Source organism: Hemiscyllium ocellatum, chromosome 7 (genome assembly GCF_020745735.1).
Source record: "Hemiscyllium ocellatum isolate sHemOce1 chromosome 7, sHemOce1.pat.X.cur, whole genome shotgun sequence".
NCBI lineage: Eukaryota > Metazoa > Chordata > Chondrichthyes > Orectolobiformes > Hemiscylliidae > Hemiscyllium > Hemiscyllium ocellatum.
The window spans coordinates 109,885,349-109,905,698 of record NC_083407.1 but is presented as its reverse complement, the minus strand read 5'-3'; the positions used below and the strand labels follow the sequence as shown (position 1 = coordinate 109,905,698).

Below are 20,350 nucleotides of genomic sequence, written 5' to 3'. Positions count from 1 at the left end.
AAGACTTTATTTGTCAAAGGCATTTATGTCTAATAAGCTTGTGAACTATACATTATGGTGGCTAGCCAAAATGGAGTCTATTTGAACTCAGTACTGGTCAAATGGCCCTCCGAAATTTGGTTTTCTGTCCTGCATAAGTCACACCCTGTCCTCTTTCTCTTACCTGGAAAAATTAGATGTTGAAGATAGGGGGTTGGCAGTAGACTGGCAGTAGCTTTCAATGGTTCACCGGCTCTTCCTGATTTCATGCAAAATCCAACCCTTAATATTTGACTTATCATTATATGCAATAGAAAATACAGGCAAAGGTAGGATATTCAGCCCCAGAAATCTGTCTGTTATCCAATTTGATTATGTTTGATCAGTATCTTAATTCTATCTACCCACTTTGAAATCATAACTGTTATAACACTTACCTAAGTCTAACCAGCTCCATTTTCAAATATTCTATTAACCAAGTCTCAATGGCTTTTTCTTTAGATGAGAAAGTTTCTGGTTTCTCATATTCTTATACTGAACAAGCAAAAGTAATTGAAAGAAAATTCCATTAAATGCAAAATAAATTCAGCTTTGCAAAGACAAATGATGCTGTGATTTTTAGAGCTTAGATAAGATTTTATTTTGTGGATAATGAATGAGAAAATTGTAAGATTCATATGTGTTTATAAAGTCTCACCAAGTTGAATCCTCCATGTGAAGTTTTGTAATGGTAATGAGTGAAACAACCAGACACACGCAGAATTCATTCCTGAGGTTCCCTAAATTTATTTCAGTATTTGTGCACTCAGACAGTACAAACCTTACAGTAGTTTTCCCTAAAAAAATATTAACAAAGATTCTGCAACTTTGTATTTTTTACAAGCCATGTTATTTAGGTCACAGTAACAGGGATTTTCAATACAGTCTTAAGAATCAGTTAATGTATTTCAAAAACATTTTACATAAACTATTTCCTAAATTGAGAAAATACATTATACAGTCCGAAAAAAAAGGAAGTATTGCACTTGAAAACTGCATTCACCTGTTTAGCATAACCGGTTCAAGTTTGGAAAGTCTGTTGTAGACTCTGATGATGCTTATACTACTGAGTGACAAGGACTTGAGAGGAAAAGACACTAGGCTACAAATAGCTGCTGCCAACGCCCGACATTGAAATAAAGTAATTTTATTTTAAATTTGTAATCAAAGCATTTTAAAAGATTTAAAACATACTATAGTTGTTGATGCTGAAACCTTCTAAATAATTGCATAAAAAAGTTTAAAGTTTCAATCATCTTACAAAGGTATGTTATAAGGAAAATGTACATCCAGAGTTTTATGCAAAAAAAACACACGTTGCCACCATTAAACAAACAAAGGAAGAGGTTCCAGTTACCCGATTCCAGTAGCAAATGCACTACAAAGCTAATGTACCTTTTATTTTTCAAGCATTTTCATGTATAAAACTACACTTTAGTACAAAAATATGTAAACAGCTTATACCTAATGCTTTAGCAACAAAAAAGCCCAAGGATTTAGAACAGGGTCATTTGTTCCAGATTAGAAAATGCTACATGAAACAGGAAGTGAGTCTGGTTAAGAACTGACAGCGCTTCACAATCAGTTGAATGATCACAGTTTCAGAGTTTTAATACATCCTTCCCTTGTTGCTATATGTTCAGAAATTAACAATAGTCTCCAGTACTTTATGAAAATTTCCAGTAAGTGCATAGTTTTGATGCCCCCTTCAACAAGCAATCTAAGTGTGAGAGGTAATCTTTATTCACAGAGCAAGTGCCACAAAATAAGTTATCAAGCTTGTCATCTGAGTGGAACTGTATCATTCATCTTCGACTTATAAGAAAATGCAGTTAAGGACAAAAATGATTAAGACTCTGATAATCAAAAAGGGAACACCATCAGTGGATTAATACTGAGCCTGTGATTAAATGTATTCACCCATTAACCAACTTGTGATGGCCTCCCGAATGATTCCTATTTTTTTCCAACTTTATATAAATTCAAAAACTTAAATATAGGACTTCCCTTTTCAATTATTTTGATCAACATTGAAAAGTATAAATTAACCAACAAGTGCTTGCTTTTAATCTAGTGAACCTTCACTTGGTTAATTTGAAATATGTGAAACAGGCAAAGATACTAAAAGACCACTTCATAAAAGAGTATTAATCTTTTATTCCTATTCTATTTTGAAGTTAAGGAAGTTTAAGACATGTTGAACCTACATCATTCTTCTTCACTATAATTCTACATATGAGTCGTTTATAGGTTGTCACAGCTGCACCTACGCAAGGACCGAATTGAATGATATAAAATTCTTCAGATGACATGACTGACAGCTCATTTTCATAAACTAAGGGCTAATTTTAATTCCCACAAAGTCATATATGAGTGAAAAAATCACATTACTGCAAATGAGTGAAATATACTCACTACAGTATATTCTTGGTCCATGGATCGTAAAAACAAGGCAAATCTTGTCACCATGCCACATCTGCCTTTCAGTTATTGTAATGTGGGTGCCAAAATACAGTTTTTCATCATTGTCCAAGAACTCATAGCCTAGTGGAATGTGTGTTCTCCTCGAACAATGTGCGATGAGAATTCATAACGATCCTGGCTTCTGTAGCCGCAGATGTTACACTCAAAGGGGTCTCTGAAACCATGGCAGCCCATGTGAATGGTATACATGACATGGTCTAGAAACAGCACGCGACAGTGCTCACAAGTGAAAGCTCTAATCTGCTCGCCCTCGCCACTGAAGACCCTGTATATCTCTTTAGAGGTATGAGATAAAACCTTTGCTGGTTCAATAACCTTTGAATCATCCTTTGCGTAGGCAGGGCTTTGCTTGTTCCGAGGAGTAAAGGCTGGAATTGCAGGATATTGTTGACCACTTCGATCATCATGACTACTTTCGGTGTCAGTAGAATCTAAACAGCTGTTACTAGGAGATATTCCTCTTTCTGCTGTCTGATTTTTTGCTCTTATTAGAGAAATGGGGCCATCCACTGTATTCTCGTGGCTTTCTGTTATTTCTCGACTGCTTGGCCTTTCAAGCCTGCTTGGATGGTATACCTGAGAATAGGCAGCATTCATAACTGGAACTGCTTCTGCCATTGTGCTGGGTTGATGCTGCATCAGAGGTCTGAGGGATTCAGCCCCAAGATATGTAATTGCATTGTTGATGGCTTGATCCATCATGTGCGAATGCATGAACTCTGCCTCTTTCTCATAGTTCAAACTCATGTTATAATTCATGTCTGGATAATTCAAATGCATAAATTTTTCACCTAGAAAAAAAAACATTGAAAGTAAGAGAGCTAATTCTTACATTACTCAACCATTACATACTTTGTTTTTCACATATTTTATCTAAGAATTTTAATATATTTAGTACTGGAACTTTCATTGTTTGACTTTGCTGCTAAAATTAAATATCACAAATAACACAGTAACATTTCAAAAGTGACTTGGTCAGATCATTTGGATGTCAATGGAGTTAATATATACATTAGCTATGATCAGATGGTCATACAGGCTTGATGATGGCATTAGAGTTCAGCTTTGATGTTCTACACAGAAACAATTTCGGTTCTGACCATCTGTCATCATCGCAATCCTTCATGACGCATGATTCTAAATACATATATTTTCTAATCAACCTGTTCAAAGATGGGACTTTAACTTGGGCCCCCTGGCTTAGAGAAAAATGTCCACCCTGTTCTTCCTCATGAGAATCTTTTAGGTTTTTTTATTCAGCAAATTGCTCAGATGTACCTCTACTGCAGGTTAATTGATTCTGGCTGTCTGGCCCAGAGGTAGGGACACTACCACTGCACTTGTTACAAGTGTTATTATAGTAAGTAATTAAGTTTAGGAAGTGATGGTTCTCAACACATGACTAGCTAGATAAATCGGAAATACTGGCACTTTATATGAGAACTGCAAGACATATATGGTCCATAATCTCTGCACAAAGAATGGACTGCATTTTGCAAAATTAAAAAAAACCCAAAGAAATGCAGATGCTGGAAATCAGAAAAAAACCCAGAAATTTTGAAGAAGGTCTGGTAGCATCTGTAAAAAGAAAGCAGTGCTGACATTTTAGATCCCGTGACCTTTCTTCAGAACTAAATGGATTGAATCTTACCTTGTTGGCTAAGTGCAAATTGTGCTGAGTTTCTTAGCGATTTTTCACTACGAGGCCAAGCAAAGTTTTTTTTAATCAAACTGACCAAATTTAACCAAGTTACCAACACCATTTCCATGGCAAATTTCCCTCAGTTCTTTCCCCATTTTATCCTTCACCATTCCTGGAATAATTTGCCAGATATGACAAAAGACCAGAACTTCTTGCATCCCTGCCATCTTTGAAAGGTCATTGTGCATCCAATGGAGCACTGGCCTTCCAAAGCTGCCCTGCTTGTTAACAGAGTCGGGACATTGTGGAGAAGAATTGTGGCGCCATGATTATTGAACATAACTTGGAGGTCCACTACTTGGGTAGTGCAAAGGAGAGGTGTCATTTTTTCAGAGGACTAATCGAGGTGGTTCATACCATCAGACCCTACCAGTTTGATCTGTGGTCATCACGTACATCAACGCCGTTTCCAGGATCCCAAGAATAGTCCACAAAATCACAAGGAAGTGAACATTTTGCTTCACTCCACCAGGCTAAATGGAGCCAAGTGACAGTGCCTAACATTAGGCTTTTCATCCCTTAAGGTGATAGAATCCTTTCCCTTACAGGAGAAGACCGGGGCTGGTCCTACGGGGATGTAGAGACTTCCATGTCTAGCCCAACAAGCAAGCACTATTCTGCATGCTGCTGCCATTCTTCCAGAATTATACTGTCCGTCTCATTCATTGCACCTCACTCCTAACCACTGGTCATGATGCTGTTTCCCTTATATCTTGCAGGTTCTGTTAGCCTCCCATGATTTCTTCACAGAAACACCTGGCTTCCATGGAAGCAATCTTTTTGACTTTTGAGAATGACAGTGCCAAGCAGCAGCAAGGCAGTCTTCTGCATGCCTCACCAACTCAGCTTCAAACAACTCAAAGGGAATGTTAAGCACAGACAGTGTGGGAACACAAGTTGGTTAGAACCTCACTGTGACAGGTTCACTGCTAGCCAAGGAAAGAATGCTTTAGGCCGCTGACAATTAGTGGACTGCCGGAGACGAGACCCCTGCTTGGCCCAAGGCAGAGGCTGACCCAGTGATTTCAGCAATCAGGGACTGATTGCTGTACAGGGAGGAACTAGTGCTGCAGACAGGTATGTGGGGCACAATGGCTCTCATTGTCCAGAAGCTGTTACAGTGCAGTGAATTATGCAACCATCTGTCTACCTCCATGAACAGGTTAGTGGCTACTATGGATAGCCAGGCCCAGCACCCTCAGATGTTGCTGGAGAGGTTCACATACCCACATCCCACTGTGCCAGCTACTGGGCCTATGGACTAAAGTGATAGACCTCCCAGACCTCCTCATCATAAGGAGACAGTGTTGTATCAGGACGTACACATTTAGAGGAGTAAACACAGCCAAGTCTCTTGGCAGTTTTCAGTCAGGACACTCCAGAGGTGGCCAGGTCCTCCATCTTCACCCTGCTTGCCTGTCTCTTACACTTGGAATGACAAGCCAAGGAGGATCATTTGCCTCTGGCAAGAATGTCTGGCCTGTCCAGACACTGGGGGAATCACCCCATCAATTTTCAAGGGCCTGACCTACATTGCCAAGGTTGCTTCCTCCCTCCCAGTTGCTGAACAGGGAGTGCACTAAGGTGTAATGGGAGGAAAAGGAAGGAGAAACTTTGGTGTCACAGGTGACAATGGCATGTGTATCTCTGTCAGCTTTTCTATAGATGTTTGTGCTTTAACCATACATGAGTTTGTGAATCTCTCTGTATTGGCCCAAATGCATTGTTAAGGAGAAAGTGAGGTCTGCAGATGCTGGAGAAAGTGAGGGCGCTTCTTCAAGATTCCTGAAGAAGGGCTTATGCCTGAAACGTCAAATTGCCTGTTCCTTGGATGCTGCCTGACCTGCTGCGCGTTTCCAGCAACACATTTTCAGCCCAAATGCATTGTTACACCATCTGGCATCACTTCATGTCTGCAGACAAGACTCAGTAGATGGAAGTTTGCACCAAGAGCTTACTACACTGTTTGGAAGCCAAGGAATAATGCATTACATCTTTGGCTCTCCTTTTACAACATCCCTACTCTTCAGCTATACTGTCAAAGAATTGTCCTGCATTGGTTGAGCCAGGGAAATTCATCACACAATGCTGTAGGATGACTAGAGAGTAAGTACCCTCCATTCCTGTGTTCAATATAGTGCATGGGTCTGTGACCAATGCTCTTTCCCTTTAAAAGCTTGCTGCAGCCCCCTCCCTCATAAGTTGAGTCACTTACCCTATCTACTTGAGTGTCACAGTCATTTCCTTCCCCATTGTATACTTTCGATTTGCATCATGATGGCAGGCAACTGAGAATGCTCCTCTGTTACCAGCCTTAGCCTCAATGCGCTAATGAACCCTTAAATATCTACAAGTTATTTCTAGTAGCATATCTGAAGGTTCATATTTCCACAAGTCCCCTCTCAATCTCTCTACATGTACCTATGGCTGCCTACCTTTCCCACCCAGTCCCCGACAGATGGGATTATGATGCAGTGAAGAAGACTATATTGGCTGCATATAAGTTAGTGCCTGAGACATGTAGGTAAATATTCCAGAATTTAAAAAAGCAGTTTGGGAAAATCTATGTTGCATTTGAAAGGATTCTGCAAAGTAATTTTGATAGGCGGATTATTAGAAGGTCAAAGCATGTATGAATTTCTCAGAGTAGTTATTCTCTTAGAGGAATTTAAAAACTCACTACCTTCCATCGTAAAGTTAAAGCTGACATAGTTCTACCAGTCCATACAACTGCTCTCTCATTAGAAGGAAATGACTGGGATGATGGTTTAACCTAAGGGTCACCATGCCTCAGACAATAGAAGAGGTTCAGGAGGTGAAGTCCTTCATAGTAACCTCAGCTGAAGCAGGAACTAATGTTGTTGGCATCATTTTGATTCACCAACCAGTAATCTATCCAACTGAGCTAGTAAGAATTCATGTTGAGGATCAAGAGTTGTGACTGCTCGACTGGCAGCAGTAATGTCTGACAATTATGAATTAGTCCATAAAACTAATCCTTTGTTTCTGTAATGAACCTATGCTTTAAGAGGTGTATTTTGTCCTGGTATTTTCTGAAGAAGGTTTTAAGACAGAGGTAGTGAGTTGTCTACTGAAAGCCCATAACACAAACAGCTTGTGAAGCCTTAGGGGTATTTTTAAGTAGGAAGAATAGAAGCAGCCTGAATGGATGGGGCAAGCTCCCACAAAACCAGGATATGTAGTTTTAGTTTTTCTGTAGCAGCTGCTGTGGTCTTGAAGATGGACATAGAAATGGTTTTTCCTCTTAGTTACAGGTAAAAGTTGTTGGTTCTCTTCCTGATGCAAAAATTACATATGAGACAATCTGTGTTTATAGGATATTACGATGTTGAAACAGTTACTTTTTAGAATTAAATTATCTATTATTCAGTTAAGTTTTCCAATAGAGTTATTTCAATTTCTCCTTCTTTTGTTGTATTTTAACTATAGTGTATAAATAAAGTTTGTTTTGCTTAATATCTGGTAGTTTGACCAATTGAATTGTATCTGGAATGCAACATCTTGTACTTACCTTTAAAATAAGAAAAAGTTAGAGACTAGACTACCTTCTGAATATATTTTGAGGGAATTTGGTCTGATCCTTTACTGGTCCTAATGGTTCCTTTGTAAGGGATAGAAAATGGGAATGAAAGAAAGGTAAGCTGCCAAGATAAGGAATGGAAAGCTAGAAATGTCCAAGGTCTCCTTCTCAGATTAGGAAAGGAAAGTACTGAGGATGGAGGTGAGAATTGGAATGAGATGGCAAACCAAGTAAATACATCCTTTGGTTCCATGTTCACAAATGAGGACACAAATTATGTCCAAAAGAAAGAGGTCACGGTTTCAAGGTGAGAGGCAGAAAGTTTAAGGGGGATACACGCGGCAAGTACTTCACACAGAGGGTGGTGGGCGTCTGGAATGCGTTGGCAGCAGAGAGGGTAGAGGCAGGCATGGCAGATTCATTTAAGATGCATCTGGACAGATGCATGAGTAGGTGGAGAGCAGAGGGATACAAATGCTTTAGAATTGGGTGACAGGTTTAGACAGTACATTTGGATCGGCTCAGGCTTGAAGGGGTGTAAATTTTCTTTGTTCTTAAAAAATATTGGTGAACACAGGATTTAGTGATAGGGAGGAACTGAAGGAAATCAGGTTTAGTAGGGAAATGATGTTGGTGAAATTCATAGGATTAAAAATTGAAAAATCCCCAGGGCCCAATAATCTATATCGCAGATTAATTAAATAAGTGGATTTACAAATAGTGGGTGCATTGGCGGTCATTTTTCAAGATTCTACAGATACTAGAACAGCTTGTATGGATTTGAGGTAGCAAATGTAACCCCAGGATTTCTTTAAGAGAAAGCAGACCAAGAGAAAATAGGGAATTTTGACTGGTTAGCCTGACATCAGTAGTACGGAAAATGCTGGAATTCGTTATAAAATACTTAATAGCAAAACAGTTGGAAAACAGTGACAGAATCAGTTAGAATCAGCATAGATTTATGAAAGTGGAAATCATGGTTAAAATATACTGGAATTGTTTGAGTAAATAACTAATAGAGTTGATTAGGGGGTGCCAGTGGATGTGGTTTACTTGGACTTAGAGGACTTTCGATAAGGAATCACTTAAGAAATTAGCATGTAAAATTAAAGCATGCCAGTTTGGGACAGAGTATTGACATGGCTAGAGAACTGGTTGGTAGATCAGAAACAGAAAGTAAGATTACACAGATCTTTTTCCTAGTTCCAGCCAGTGACTAGTGGACAACTACAGGGATCAGTGCTTAGAACCCAGATATTCATAATATATATATTAAAGATTTAGATGAGGGCAATAAATATGATATATCTAAGTTGCAAAAGATACAAAGTTGTTTGGAAGGTTGTGCAATTAAGATGCAGCAGAGACAAACCACTTATTAGCACAAACATTGTATCAAATTAACTACTCTTACTGTTAAGCAGGCATATTACTGTTAGGTCAGCACGGTGGCTCAGTGGTTAGCACTGCTGCCTCACAGCACCAGGGTCCCAGGTTTGATGCCAGCCTTGGCCAACTGTCTGTGTGGAGTTTGCACATACTCCCCGTGTCTGTGTGGGTTTCCTCTGGGTGTTCCGGTTTCCTTCCACAGTCCAAAGATGTGCAGGTGAAGTGAATTGGCCATGCTAAATTGCCCATAGGTTATGTGCATTAGTCAGAGGGAAATGGATCTGGGTATGTTACTCTTTGGAGGGTCGGTGTGGACTTGTTGGGCCAAAGGGCCTGCTTCCACACTGTAGGGAATCTAATCTAATCTAAATATGAAAGGGCTCAGAATGAAACTGAACATGAAACACAGCAAAAAATGCAGTGTTTTTGGGATGTTAGTGGAATTATGGTTAATGCAACCTGGACATCATTGTACCCTGCTAATAAGATCTAACTTCTTCAATCAAAACATTTTATTTGTATTCATGGCATGACGGGATAGAAGTTCAAAGAAAAAAAGTTGACTGTCTTAAAGGTAGTATGCCCAATCATCTTCTCACAAGCTAAAACCCTACAAAGGAATGCACGTCTAAGGGTCAATGAGATGAGATCAGTGATAAATTTAATATATGTTTAAAAATACAGAATGACAAAGTCATGGCCCTAAGTGAATCTCCCATTAGCAAGAGACTTGAATTAAGTTGACTTCACTTGATGGTGAAGTGATATGAAATTGCCATAGTCCTGAAGAATGATAGGGAAGAATCATAGGGTTGCTCTCCGATTAGACAGAAATGACTGGTGTGGTTTCACCTGAGGGTCATGACACCTCACATGAGGGGAGAGGTTAAGAAGAAGAGTTCTCTATGAAGGCTCAGCTATGTGTATGGGATAAAGATAAAACATTTTCATCTTGCACTTCTTGGATTGGCAAATAGATTTAGCCTGTCTACAAATTCTTTCCTTTTTAGTGTTGTGTTCAGAATTGTCATTACACACCTCCGGAGCAGGTGGGATTCGAACCCGAGTCTCTCGGTCCAGGGGTAGGGGTACAAACACTGCACCACACAAGCCCTAAGAAATATGGAAAGTTTCACGAATTTGTGTCTCAACCTAGCTCAGAAGCCATGCTAATCTTCTCTGTACATTCCAATTTTAATAAATATGCTGCCAAAGTGAGCCAATCTACGATACATAGTAAAAGGAAACAAGTGATAGTGGACAAATTAATGGACAAATGGATAGAAACTAGACCAGAAGCAATGAGCTAAATTCCACACTGACAACGGGGTGAGATTTGTCAATGATTTTAAATGCATGTGTGAAAACATGAACATTGTAGAAATGATATTGACTGCAGAAAATCCTTTCAATAATGGAGTTTGTGAAATAAATCACACAGTAATAGACAAGATGCTTCAGTAAAGCTTAATAAATCCATGAAAATAACTCACTGCAAATGGTTAGGGGTTTCATTCCATATCAATTGGTTTTTTGGAGAATTCCAAAAATTTTATCAGTAATGAGTGATCATTCTCCAGTTTGGGAAGGGACTACAAGTAGCTCCACTTCTTTTTAGCATATGAATACCCTGCATGAAGGGAAAAGGGCATTATGACTGAGGTTTCAGGGAAAATTCAGGAGTTTTATGGGATAATTTGCCATCAAAAATGAATTCTAATCTGGGGTCATATTAAATTAAAGGAAGGAGTGGAAATTGTAACTTTCCAATATGGCAATCAGACAGTTAGGGTGAATTTCTTAAGGTACACTGAAACATCTTGTACTTTTACAGAATTGGAACAAGTCACAGATGTGCTACTGTGCACTTCTAATATACATTTCTTCAACAAGTATAAGCAGTAGATTATGGGAGATGAAAGACTAACCGAGTATGGATAAAGTGATGCTAATGTATATAATAGGCTATTTATTCATATGAACAACTAGCAAAGGTTCATATATATGCGACAGAAAGACCCAATGAATGGAGGGATGCCACCATAATCAAGACAGGATGGAAAGCCACTAACATATAGAAACATCGCCTAAATGTGCAAGAGTAGATTAGATTAGATTACTTACAGTGTGGAAACAGGCCCTTCGGCCCAACAAGTCCACACCGACCCGCCGAAGCGCAACCCACCCATATCCCTACATTTACCCCTTACCTAACACTATGGGCAATTTAGCGTGTAAACTCCACACAGTCAGTCGCCTGAGTCGGGAATCGAACCCAGGTCTCAGGCGCTGTGAGGAAGCAGTGCTAACCACTGTGCCACTGTGCCACCGTGCCGCCCACGTAGGGACAGGAGGTAAGATCCTTGGATCAGCAAAATGAGGCAAAGATGTAGAAGACCTGAAAATGAATTTAGAAGTGAACACAATTCTAGGAAAAGTCTGTGGACTTGTGAAAGGTATTTTGACCATGGGAGGGGATGGTTTTGTCATAATGGTCTTGAATGCGATAGGAAGTCAAATACAGGTCGTAGTCTGATAAGGACAATGGAACAGAATTGGAATACCATGAGAAGTGGAAGTCCTTATGATTGAAAAGGTTTAATAGCTACTAATAAAATAAAAGTTGATAAAGGATGCCAAAAAAATGAAAATCTAGAAAAAAATTGGTGTACATGCTAAGGTGCTAGATAGGAGACAGGAAAAGTGCTTCCTGATGCTACATAAAAGGTTAAACCTAAGTTAGTGGCTTAGGTTCTGAAGAGAGATCTACTGATCAAACTTTTGAGTCGATTGCCCTACAGCAGGAAAAGTAACCCTCAAGATTTTCTTAGCTGTTTTAGCAACATATTTCTGGGAAGGTAAATTGGTTGATATAAAAACTCCAATTTTCAAAAGGAGGAATTTCAACGGAAAGTTTTATTGAAGTCATGTAAGGAAACCCTGATGATATAGAGCGGAAATTATGAAAAATAAACAACTATGATTATGGATTGAATGATGCATCAAGTGTTGCTATATCCAATTTGGTCCACTCTGCTGTAAGCAGATTGTATTCTATTAAAAGTAGACCCAGTCATGTTTCATTAACGTCATAAGAACAAACCAATGGATAACTTGACGATAAATGTTAATACTTTTCTGAGGAAAAGTTCTACAGAAGTTGAGCAATATGGGGTAGTTAAATTGAAAAAAGCTGAATTGGTTATGTACTTCATCTGGATACGATGCCACTTGTGGAACTGCACCGTGATAAAATATGCTATTTTTGAGAATGTTCTGAGGTCAAATAAAACAGTGAAGAAATTAAATTCAGAAAAATATGTACCCAAGTTTCCAGCCTTGGATGATCCAGAAGATATAATGCTAGTCATTTTAGTTACATGCCAATCATCTTGATGAATATTCCAATATGGCAGGGTTTATCATATTTTTGGTTGGAAATAGTAACAAATATTGTGCTAATAATTAGCCTGGAAAACTAAGAAAATAAAAAGAGATAATTAAAAGCACCTTAGCTGCTAAATACTGAGAATATTGGATCTAAGATACGGGGCATACTTATCTAAGATTCTGAAAGAAATCCTGTGTAATCTGGGGAAAAAAATTGTTCATGGAAAATCTTGTGGATAACAGTTCTTTGTGAACAATGTTCATTTGACAAACAATGCTGTAGAGAAAAGGTTGAGAATTGAACTGACTACTGTGAAATGTGGGAAAGAAAGATCACTAAAATAAAATGTATCAATGCATGTCACCAATCGATACTGTTTTACGAAGAAAAATGTGTGCTGAAGAAATTATTAGACGTTATAGAAGAGATACATCTTGTATGATAAGAACATGGGAAAATGAACATTGTTTGGATTGCTGTGAAATTACACATATTGCATATTTTTCTTTAAAGATGGGAGAATATTAAATATGGAAAAGCGAATATATTATAATGCAAGACATGGAACATGAAAATAAATCAGTTTGATCTTCATTACTTCTTTTGTTCGTATATTGAACAAGTATATTATTTAAATACAAGACAGGGCCTGTTAATGAAGGTTAGAAGGAAAACAGGTGATGGCTGTTAATTGATATATAGATATATAAAGGGTGAACAGGGTCTTGTGGTGCTATGGTAGTGTCTCCTCATCTGGACCAGAGGTCCAAGTTCAAGTCCTACTTACCCCAGAGATATGCTATAATAGGTTATTCTTTTCTTTCCAGAAAGGGGATACAGCTACAACTGGATGTGTGACAGCTGCTAGTCTGGTGAGTCAATAAACTGCACAAAAAAAGTCTAAGTCTCTTAGTTTTCATTGCAATATCCTGGTTAAAATCAAGTAACACCACCGCATATATAAAATTTCTCCTGCTAAACTTTCTTTTTGAGATTTGCTTATGGTCATCTAATCCTTAAAAAAGTTATTTCTTTTTATCTTTTTCTGCCTACAGTCTGAAACCCTCCAAGGTTATGGAAATCTGTGGTTAACTAGCAGTTAAGAGTATCCGAGCAAAAATTTGACTTACTGCACAATCACTCCACCGGTGAATTTGATAGCTATGTCATGCATCTTTTAAAGTGCAATCTTGAACACCCTTTTAAATTCACAAAGCCTTGGTATGGTTTGGCATAATGATCTTCAAATCACAGTAACATCATATAGTCTCCCACAAATCTTATGTCAATGTCTTACTAATTTCCTCTCAAATCACTCCAGTTAATTTTCAAGTATGTTCCTAAAGAGGTCTGTTCTCTTTCCTATAATATAAACAGAAAGTGCTGGAAGTACTCAGCAGGTCTGGCAGTATTGGCACAGAGTGAAACTGTCAACTTTTCAAGATGAATATAACATCTTCAGAACTAAATTCATTACTATGCCATCCAGACATGAATAACAGCCAAAGTTTGCCAAAACAGAGGGGTTCCGGAATAGTTCTAAATTGATACACAGGCCACATCATCACAATTCCTTCAAGCTGGGGGTACTAATCAGACAGCCCAATGCTCATAATCTGATCAATTAATCCACAGGTAAATATGTGGTGGTAGTTGGAAGAGTATAAGCTTAAGTTAACATATTTATACAGAGCAAGGTAACATATACCAAATACACCAGTAGCAATCAATCCATGGTGTTGCTTAAGAGATCAATATTAGATAGGAAACTGGGAGGATCCCTTTTCATTTTGAATAGCTCCATAGAATTTTTCCGCAGTTTAATTTTGCACCTGAAGATCAGCTCATTCACAATATAACACTTCCTCAAAATTGCCCTTAAGTACCAGCTTAATAATGCAGTCTAGTCTTGGAATGTGGCTGAACTTACTAACTCAGCAACACGATTTTTGATGAGCAAGATAAAGCTTAATTGTCATTTAAATGACAAATGTTGCTCATGTAATTTCCAGTTTGCTAATTGGTTTTTGTTTGCTTCTTTTATAAGATTGCGTTGCACCTGCAACAGAGTGTGGTTTGTGTGAAATGGCCACAAGTTAGATGCATGACACTTGAGACTGTGTGTGCATGTGCATGTGTGCATTCATTATATATTAAAAATTAAATTTTGATGAAAAGTTATTATTTTAGAAGAAACATGAAACCAGTCAATCTTTACTTGTTTTTTCTGATGTCTTGCCTTCAGCAGTATTGGGGAATTTAAAAACATAATCAAGCTGCCAAAGCTTCCTTCAGATAGTTTATAAACAACCTGTTCAGAGATGGTGTGACACTCTTATAGGATGGGACTTGAACTGTGTTTCTTGGCTCAGATGTAGGGACACTACCATTGCACAACAAAAGCCCCTCTGAAATGTCCTTATAGATATTTTCTACTCAACCTGTTCAGAGATGATATTACACATCTCTGGAGCAGAAGGAACTTGAACCTGGGCTCCCTGGTTCAAAGGGAGGGACACTACCACTGCACCACAAGAGCCCCTCCAAAGTATTGAGGCTTTAACTGACCTCAAGAGGTGATCATTTAAACTACATCCTCACTGCTCGTAAATTAACATCCAGGAATGATTTTGAGGATGGAAACCAACTTAAGTGCAGCTCCATTTTAGCAGTGGACAATGACAGTCATGTTTCAAATCCCAAAAAATTTATCAGTATGACCATGACAATTCAACCACTTATTTTAATGCAGTGGTACAGAACACCAATTAAGAGAATTAATTGCTAATATTTATTTAAATACTTACATTCGGAAAACAATAGCAGATCACATAGCAACTTGTGATAAGGTCTATCCTTTATTCTCTCTTCGTATGGTCAGTTTAAATGGGTAGTTGATTATTATTTTGCTATTACATTATTGCTAGTAAAGAAAGACAGTAAATCTCACCAACAAATTTTTGCGGTGTGGAGCTTTTACGCTTTCCTACGTTGCTTGATAGCCTCTCTATGACTGCAGGTCTCTCAAATGACATCAGAGGAATGTGATCTGCTACTGGATCCTGCTCCTTGTAGTCCTCTGCTGCAGAGAACAGTGAACATTCAAAATGTGAATACACCATTCCACAAAAGTTTCTATTTTTAAGTATCTCTTTTAAATTATTATATTAATAATATAACGCTATTAAAATTAACATTTGCTGTGCTGAATATTTCAGAAATCAGGGATTCTTTATCAGAGGATAAAGTGCTTTTACAAAAGATTTCATCTCTAGTATATGGGCCATATCTAAACTAAATAGAATGTCTCAATTTTCAGAAGAATTCAAAACGTTAAGTTTCAACAGTATTATGTTTCAATAACTAATGCATATTCTTTGAAACATTGCAATGAGGACAAATGGTGTTTTCTGCTTGACTACACTGAGACTTGCCAAAACTTTTACATTTAAACTAAGATTTGGCAAGTTAGGGTAATGCAAATGATTAATTGTGCTCTCTCACCACATGAAATGAAAATACATTATTACTGGAAAAATAAATTAAAGTTAACTTGTTGGCTGAAATTTAATTTTCTGTTAAGCACACCTATAATTTTTGTAGTTTTAAATGGTACGATAGTCTATTTTATACCTGATAAAATATATTGTATGTTTTAAGTCAACTTCCTCCATTATATTTATCCGATGAATGCATATCTTATTACTTGATTCAAAGAAAAACAAAATCCACATTCTGTATCTATGCTAATAAAGGACACTGTTGATCCCAACTAATTTGAATCAACTAATGTCTATGAAAAAAAATCAGCAAACAATAAATTGGCACAATGCCTCTTGCTTGTGTTTAGCAACTGAGTTTTATAATTAATATTATTGGGTGAAATTTAAATATTTTGATAAGGATTAGAAAATAAAGAAATTAATTATGCAAAGAGACAAAATTAAAGTGTACAAAATAGTTCTTAATAAGTAGTGAGTCTAGGAGCAACAGTATTTTGGAAATGCAATGCTGCATTGCTAACTACAGAGGAACCTTGATTATCTGAAGGACATGGGCAGAGAGAATTTCGTTCGGTTAATTGAATGCTGGATAATTGAATGCCAGATAACATAGTTTAGCCAAGTATCAGGATCTTGCAATCTTGCTGGATACTCCGAAATTTGGATAATCGAATGCCAGATAACCGAGGTTCCTCTGTATTTTGCTTCCATGCAGTTTGGCTGAGAAATGATAGCATTAATTTGTCGCAACCTATCCAATCTCAAACAATCATGACCAGACACAGAACATTCCCTCTACTTTTTTAATGGGTTGTTTCATTAAATCCATTAACTGAAGTAATGAAGAACATTGCCAGTGAATAACTCCACTATTAACAGGAATTTTTGAAATAGAAAAATCAAAGAATAGCGATTCCTTGCAGAATTAATTAGATAGAGGCCAAACAAGGGAGGGAGATTGTCATGCAGAGGATCAGTGGGCTAAATTTTGAGGGACTCTCTGAAGACGTCAAAATTTTTAAATTCAAAAAGGCTATAGCTTCCAGGCCATTATGAAGGGCTAATGGCAATAGATGTAATCCTACAGCTTTGAAAGGTGCAGGTGAAGGGGAAACTCCAAGAACAACAGAGCACTGCCGTCTTCCTTAGCCTGCAACTAGAAGGTCATCTCCATTTCTCGGTCATGTACATTCCTCAGTATGTTTCTTGTACCAATTGGAAATTCCAGGCAATGTCTGCAGAGTTAGCTTATTAAGCCTGTTAAACAGCTTAATGAGTAACCTGAGAGTGAATAGCTCTAATCAACACCCTGAATAAAAATGGCCCGGAGGAAAGACCATATTAGTAAATTGGTACACATAGTGATAGCAGGAAGTTGCAGACTTGCCTTTCACCATTAGGCAAATGAGCATTCTGCCCAGAATCTCCAGTTACAAATTGATGAAAAAAATGAACCTGCATCTATGATGTACTTCCATTTCCAAAAAGACATTTGTTAATGTGCTACATCAAAGGTTATTGTACAAGATAAGAGTTCACGGTGTGAGGTAACATATCAGCATTGATTGGTTAGCTAACTGGAAGCAAGCATAGGAATAAGTTGATGCTTTTTGGATTGGCAAGCTGTATCTAGTGGAATACCACATAAATCAGTGAACTCAACCATCAACTATTTACAATCAGTATCAATGACTTAGATGAAGGGACTGAATGCAAGATAGCTAAATTTGTCGATTACACCAAAAGAATTAAGAAAATTAGTTGTCAAAAGGATGCAGAAAGTCAGTAGAAAAATTCAGATCGGTTAAGTGAGGAGTAAAAAATTGGCAGATGGAGTACAATGTTGGAAGATGTGAACTTCACTTTGGCTGAAAGAATAGAAAAGGAGTACATTATTTAAATGGGAAGAAATTGTAGAACACAGTAGTGGAGAGGGACTGAGTATCCTGGTACATGAATCACAAACAGTTAGTATTTAGATACAGTATGTAATTAGATAGGCAAATGGAATGTTGGCATATATGGGGAACGATATATAGAAATCAAGAAATTGTATTAAAGAGGGCCCTGATAAGAATACATCTAGGGTACTTAATACAGTTTTGGCCTTATTATAAAAAGGATATAATTGCATTAGCAGCGGTTCACTGAAGGGCACTCAACTGACTCCTGTGATGAGGACTTATCGCATGAAAAGAGGTTGAACAGATTGTCCTATACCCAGTGGAGTTTAGAAGTATGAGAACTGATTTTATTTGAATGTAAAAGATCCTGAAGAAACTTCACCCATGCTAAAAACGTTATCCTACACCGTGAACTCTTCTCTTGTCCAGAGCTCTTATCCTGCAACACATCATAGCTACAGGTTCATTACAGATACAGAGAATATTTTCTCTTGGCTAGGACAGTAGGACTAGGGGTACAGTATAAAAATAAGAGTTCTACCTTATAAGGCAGAGATGAGGAGAATTATTTTTCCTCAAGAGGGGTGTTACTATGTGGAATTTTTTTCCACAGAAAAATAATGAAGGGTGCATCAGTGAATTCATTCAATACTAAGTTAGACTGATTTTCAATACACAAATAAGTCATGGGTAATGGGGATGGGACAGGAAAGTGGAGTGAGACCACAACCAGATCAGCCATCATCATTTTGAATGTCAGAGCTGGCCAAACAGCTGACTCCTGCTCCTAAATCCAAAGTTCTTCAAAATCAGAAAGAATCATCTGGACAGCTGTCCTTCTCCTGGCAACACAATGTCTTTCTCTTCCTTAATTATCAGATTCTTGAGGGAAATTTGCTTGTCTCATCCTTTTTTTGGAGCAACTGAATGTGTCACCGTGAGAAAACCAAAAGGTATTAAAGGTGTTAAGAAAGAAAAATGGAAGAAAACCTTCATTCAGACTTTATACGGAGATGAGTGAAATTATACTAAATACCAAATGGCAACATTTTTCTTGAGGTGAGGAGGAATGAGGAGAAGACTTAATTTGCAAATAATTTGCGAAAATTAAGAAGTTAGGTAGCTGGAATGTGCTGCAACCTTGCAGTCATTTGGGAGTGAATGGTGAACCAAAATATAATGCCAAACTGGAGGATGCTTTTTTAAAAATTGAAAAACTACTCCTAACTTATTTTTAAAAATTCATTTTAAGATGACCTTGCTGTTTCCATAATATAATCTAACAATGTTCCATCAAATTACACAGGTTTCATAGCATAGAAACAGGTCACTCAGCTAATATTCCCTGTGAATCTGGAAGTATCAAATTGCCAGCTTTTAAAAAATATTTAATCATGTTGTGGATTTATATTTTAATATATTTCAGATTTGCCATTTAGTAACTGTGACCCAATTAAAAAGAAATGTCTATTACTGTAAACTTTTGACATCTGGATAAAAAGACACACTCTGATCTTTTTCTCTGAATTAATCTAACCTCTATTCTGGAAGAACACATACAGGAACTGTCAATAGTTGGTTACTGGAATTGAATATTTCTTTTGGAAATGTCTGAATAAACATTACTGCCAGAATGGAAATACTTGGGTGAGAAAGCACGAATAGGAAAATCTGAAAAGGTAATAGTCACTTTTTCACGCGAACATTCAATCATAATATTACGTGTAGTAGGAAAATATAGTTTATGTAGTAACACTATACCCACATCAGGATGCCTCTGTTTTACTATTTCCTTTTAGTAGTAGTAGCTTTGATAACAAAAATTAATTGCATTGGCTGGCTATTCTGCTTATGACAGAAAACATGCTTAATAATATCTAAAAATGGATACACTATCAAGATAGAAAAGATAGAGTTTCAAGGTAAAACTATTGAGGAGTCACTACAAACTGGAACTCCTTCACGTCATCCCACCCACCCTGGTGATTCATGGGCTGTGTGGCCTCCACGCCGGCATTCTGCAGGTAGTTGTGACAGCGCTCTTTATGCTCCTCCAGTGAACTGCGCTGTTTGTAGCTTCTACCACAGTAGTTGCACTTATGAGGCTTGCCCACTGTGGAAGAAATTGTACTCAAGTTACATCATCATTATTATATCAATCATTTTCAATAAGCATAAAGAGTATTTAAAGGAAAACTGCACCATAAGTTTCATTAAACATGAATCAAAGGCAACACATAAATTTAACCTATAGTTATCAGCAAAATACGTACAGAAGCAGTCAAGTGCTACTGACTCATCTTTTTTTGAAACCACTACAACAATACATGCAATGGGAAAGCCACCAGAATTAGATTTTATTATATGTTATTATTGAGTACTTTCCTAATAACTTTATCTGTGTGTCCTCTGTTAACT

At 37.6% G+C, this 20,350-nt stretch overlaps 1 protein-coding gene and 1 non-coding gene across 8 annotated transcripts in view; both read right to left on the bottom strand.

Moving 5' to 3' along the window:
• Positions 1-741: 741 nt before the first annotated feature.
• ikzf2 (IKAROS family zinc finger 2) overlaps positions 742-20,350 on the bottom strand; it is a 166,332-nt gene continuing 146,723 nt past the window's right edge. For 6 of the 7 annotated variants that reach the window (XM_060827645.1, XM_060827650.1, XM_060827647.1 and 3 more), the window contains 3 exons: positions 19,911-20,045; positions 15,476-15,607; positions 742-3,293 (listed from right to left, as the gene is read on the bottom strand). In XM_060827645.1, coding sequence (XP_060683628.1) covers positions 2,563-3,293; positions 15,476-15,607; positions 19,911-20,045 — 998 coding nt within the window. In that variant the 3' untranslated portion in view covers positions 742-2,562. The remainder of the gene's footprint in view (positions 3,294-15,475; positions 15,608-19,910; positions 20,046-20,350) is intronic. The other variant, XM_060827646.1, reaches the window with a different exon arrangement.
• LOC132817743 (U6 spliceosomal RNA) lies at positions 10,251-10,356 on the bottom strand. Its single transcript, XR_009644912.1, has one exon. It is a non-coding gene; the product is annotated as a U6 spliceosomal RNA (small nuclear RNA).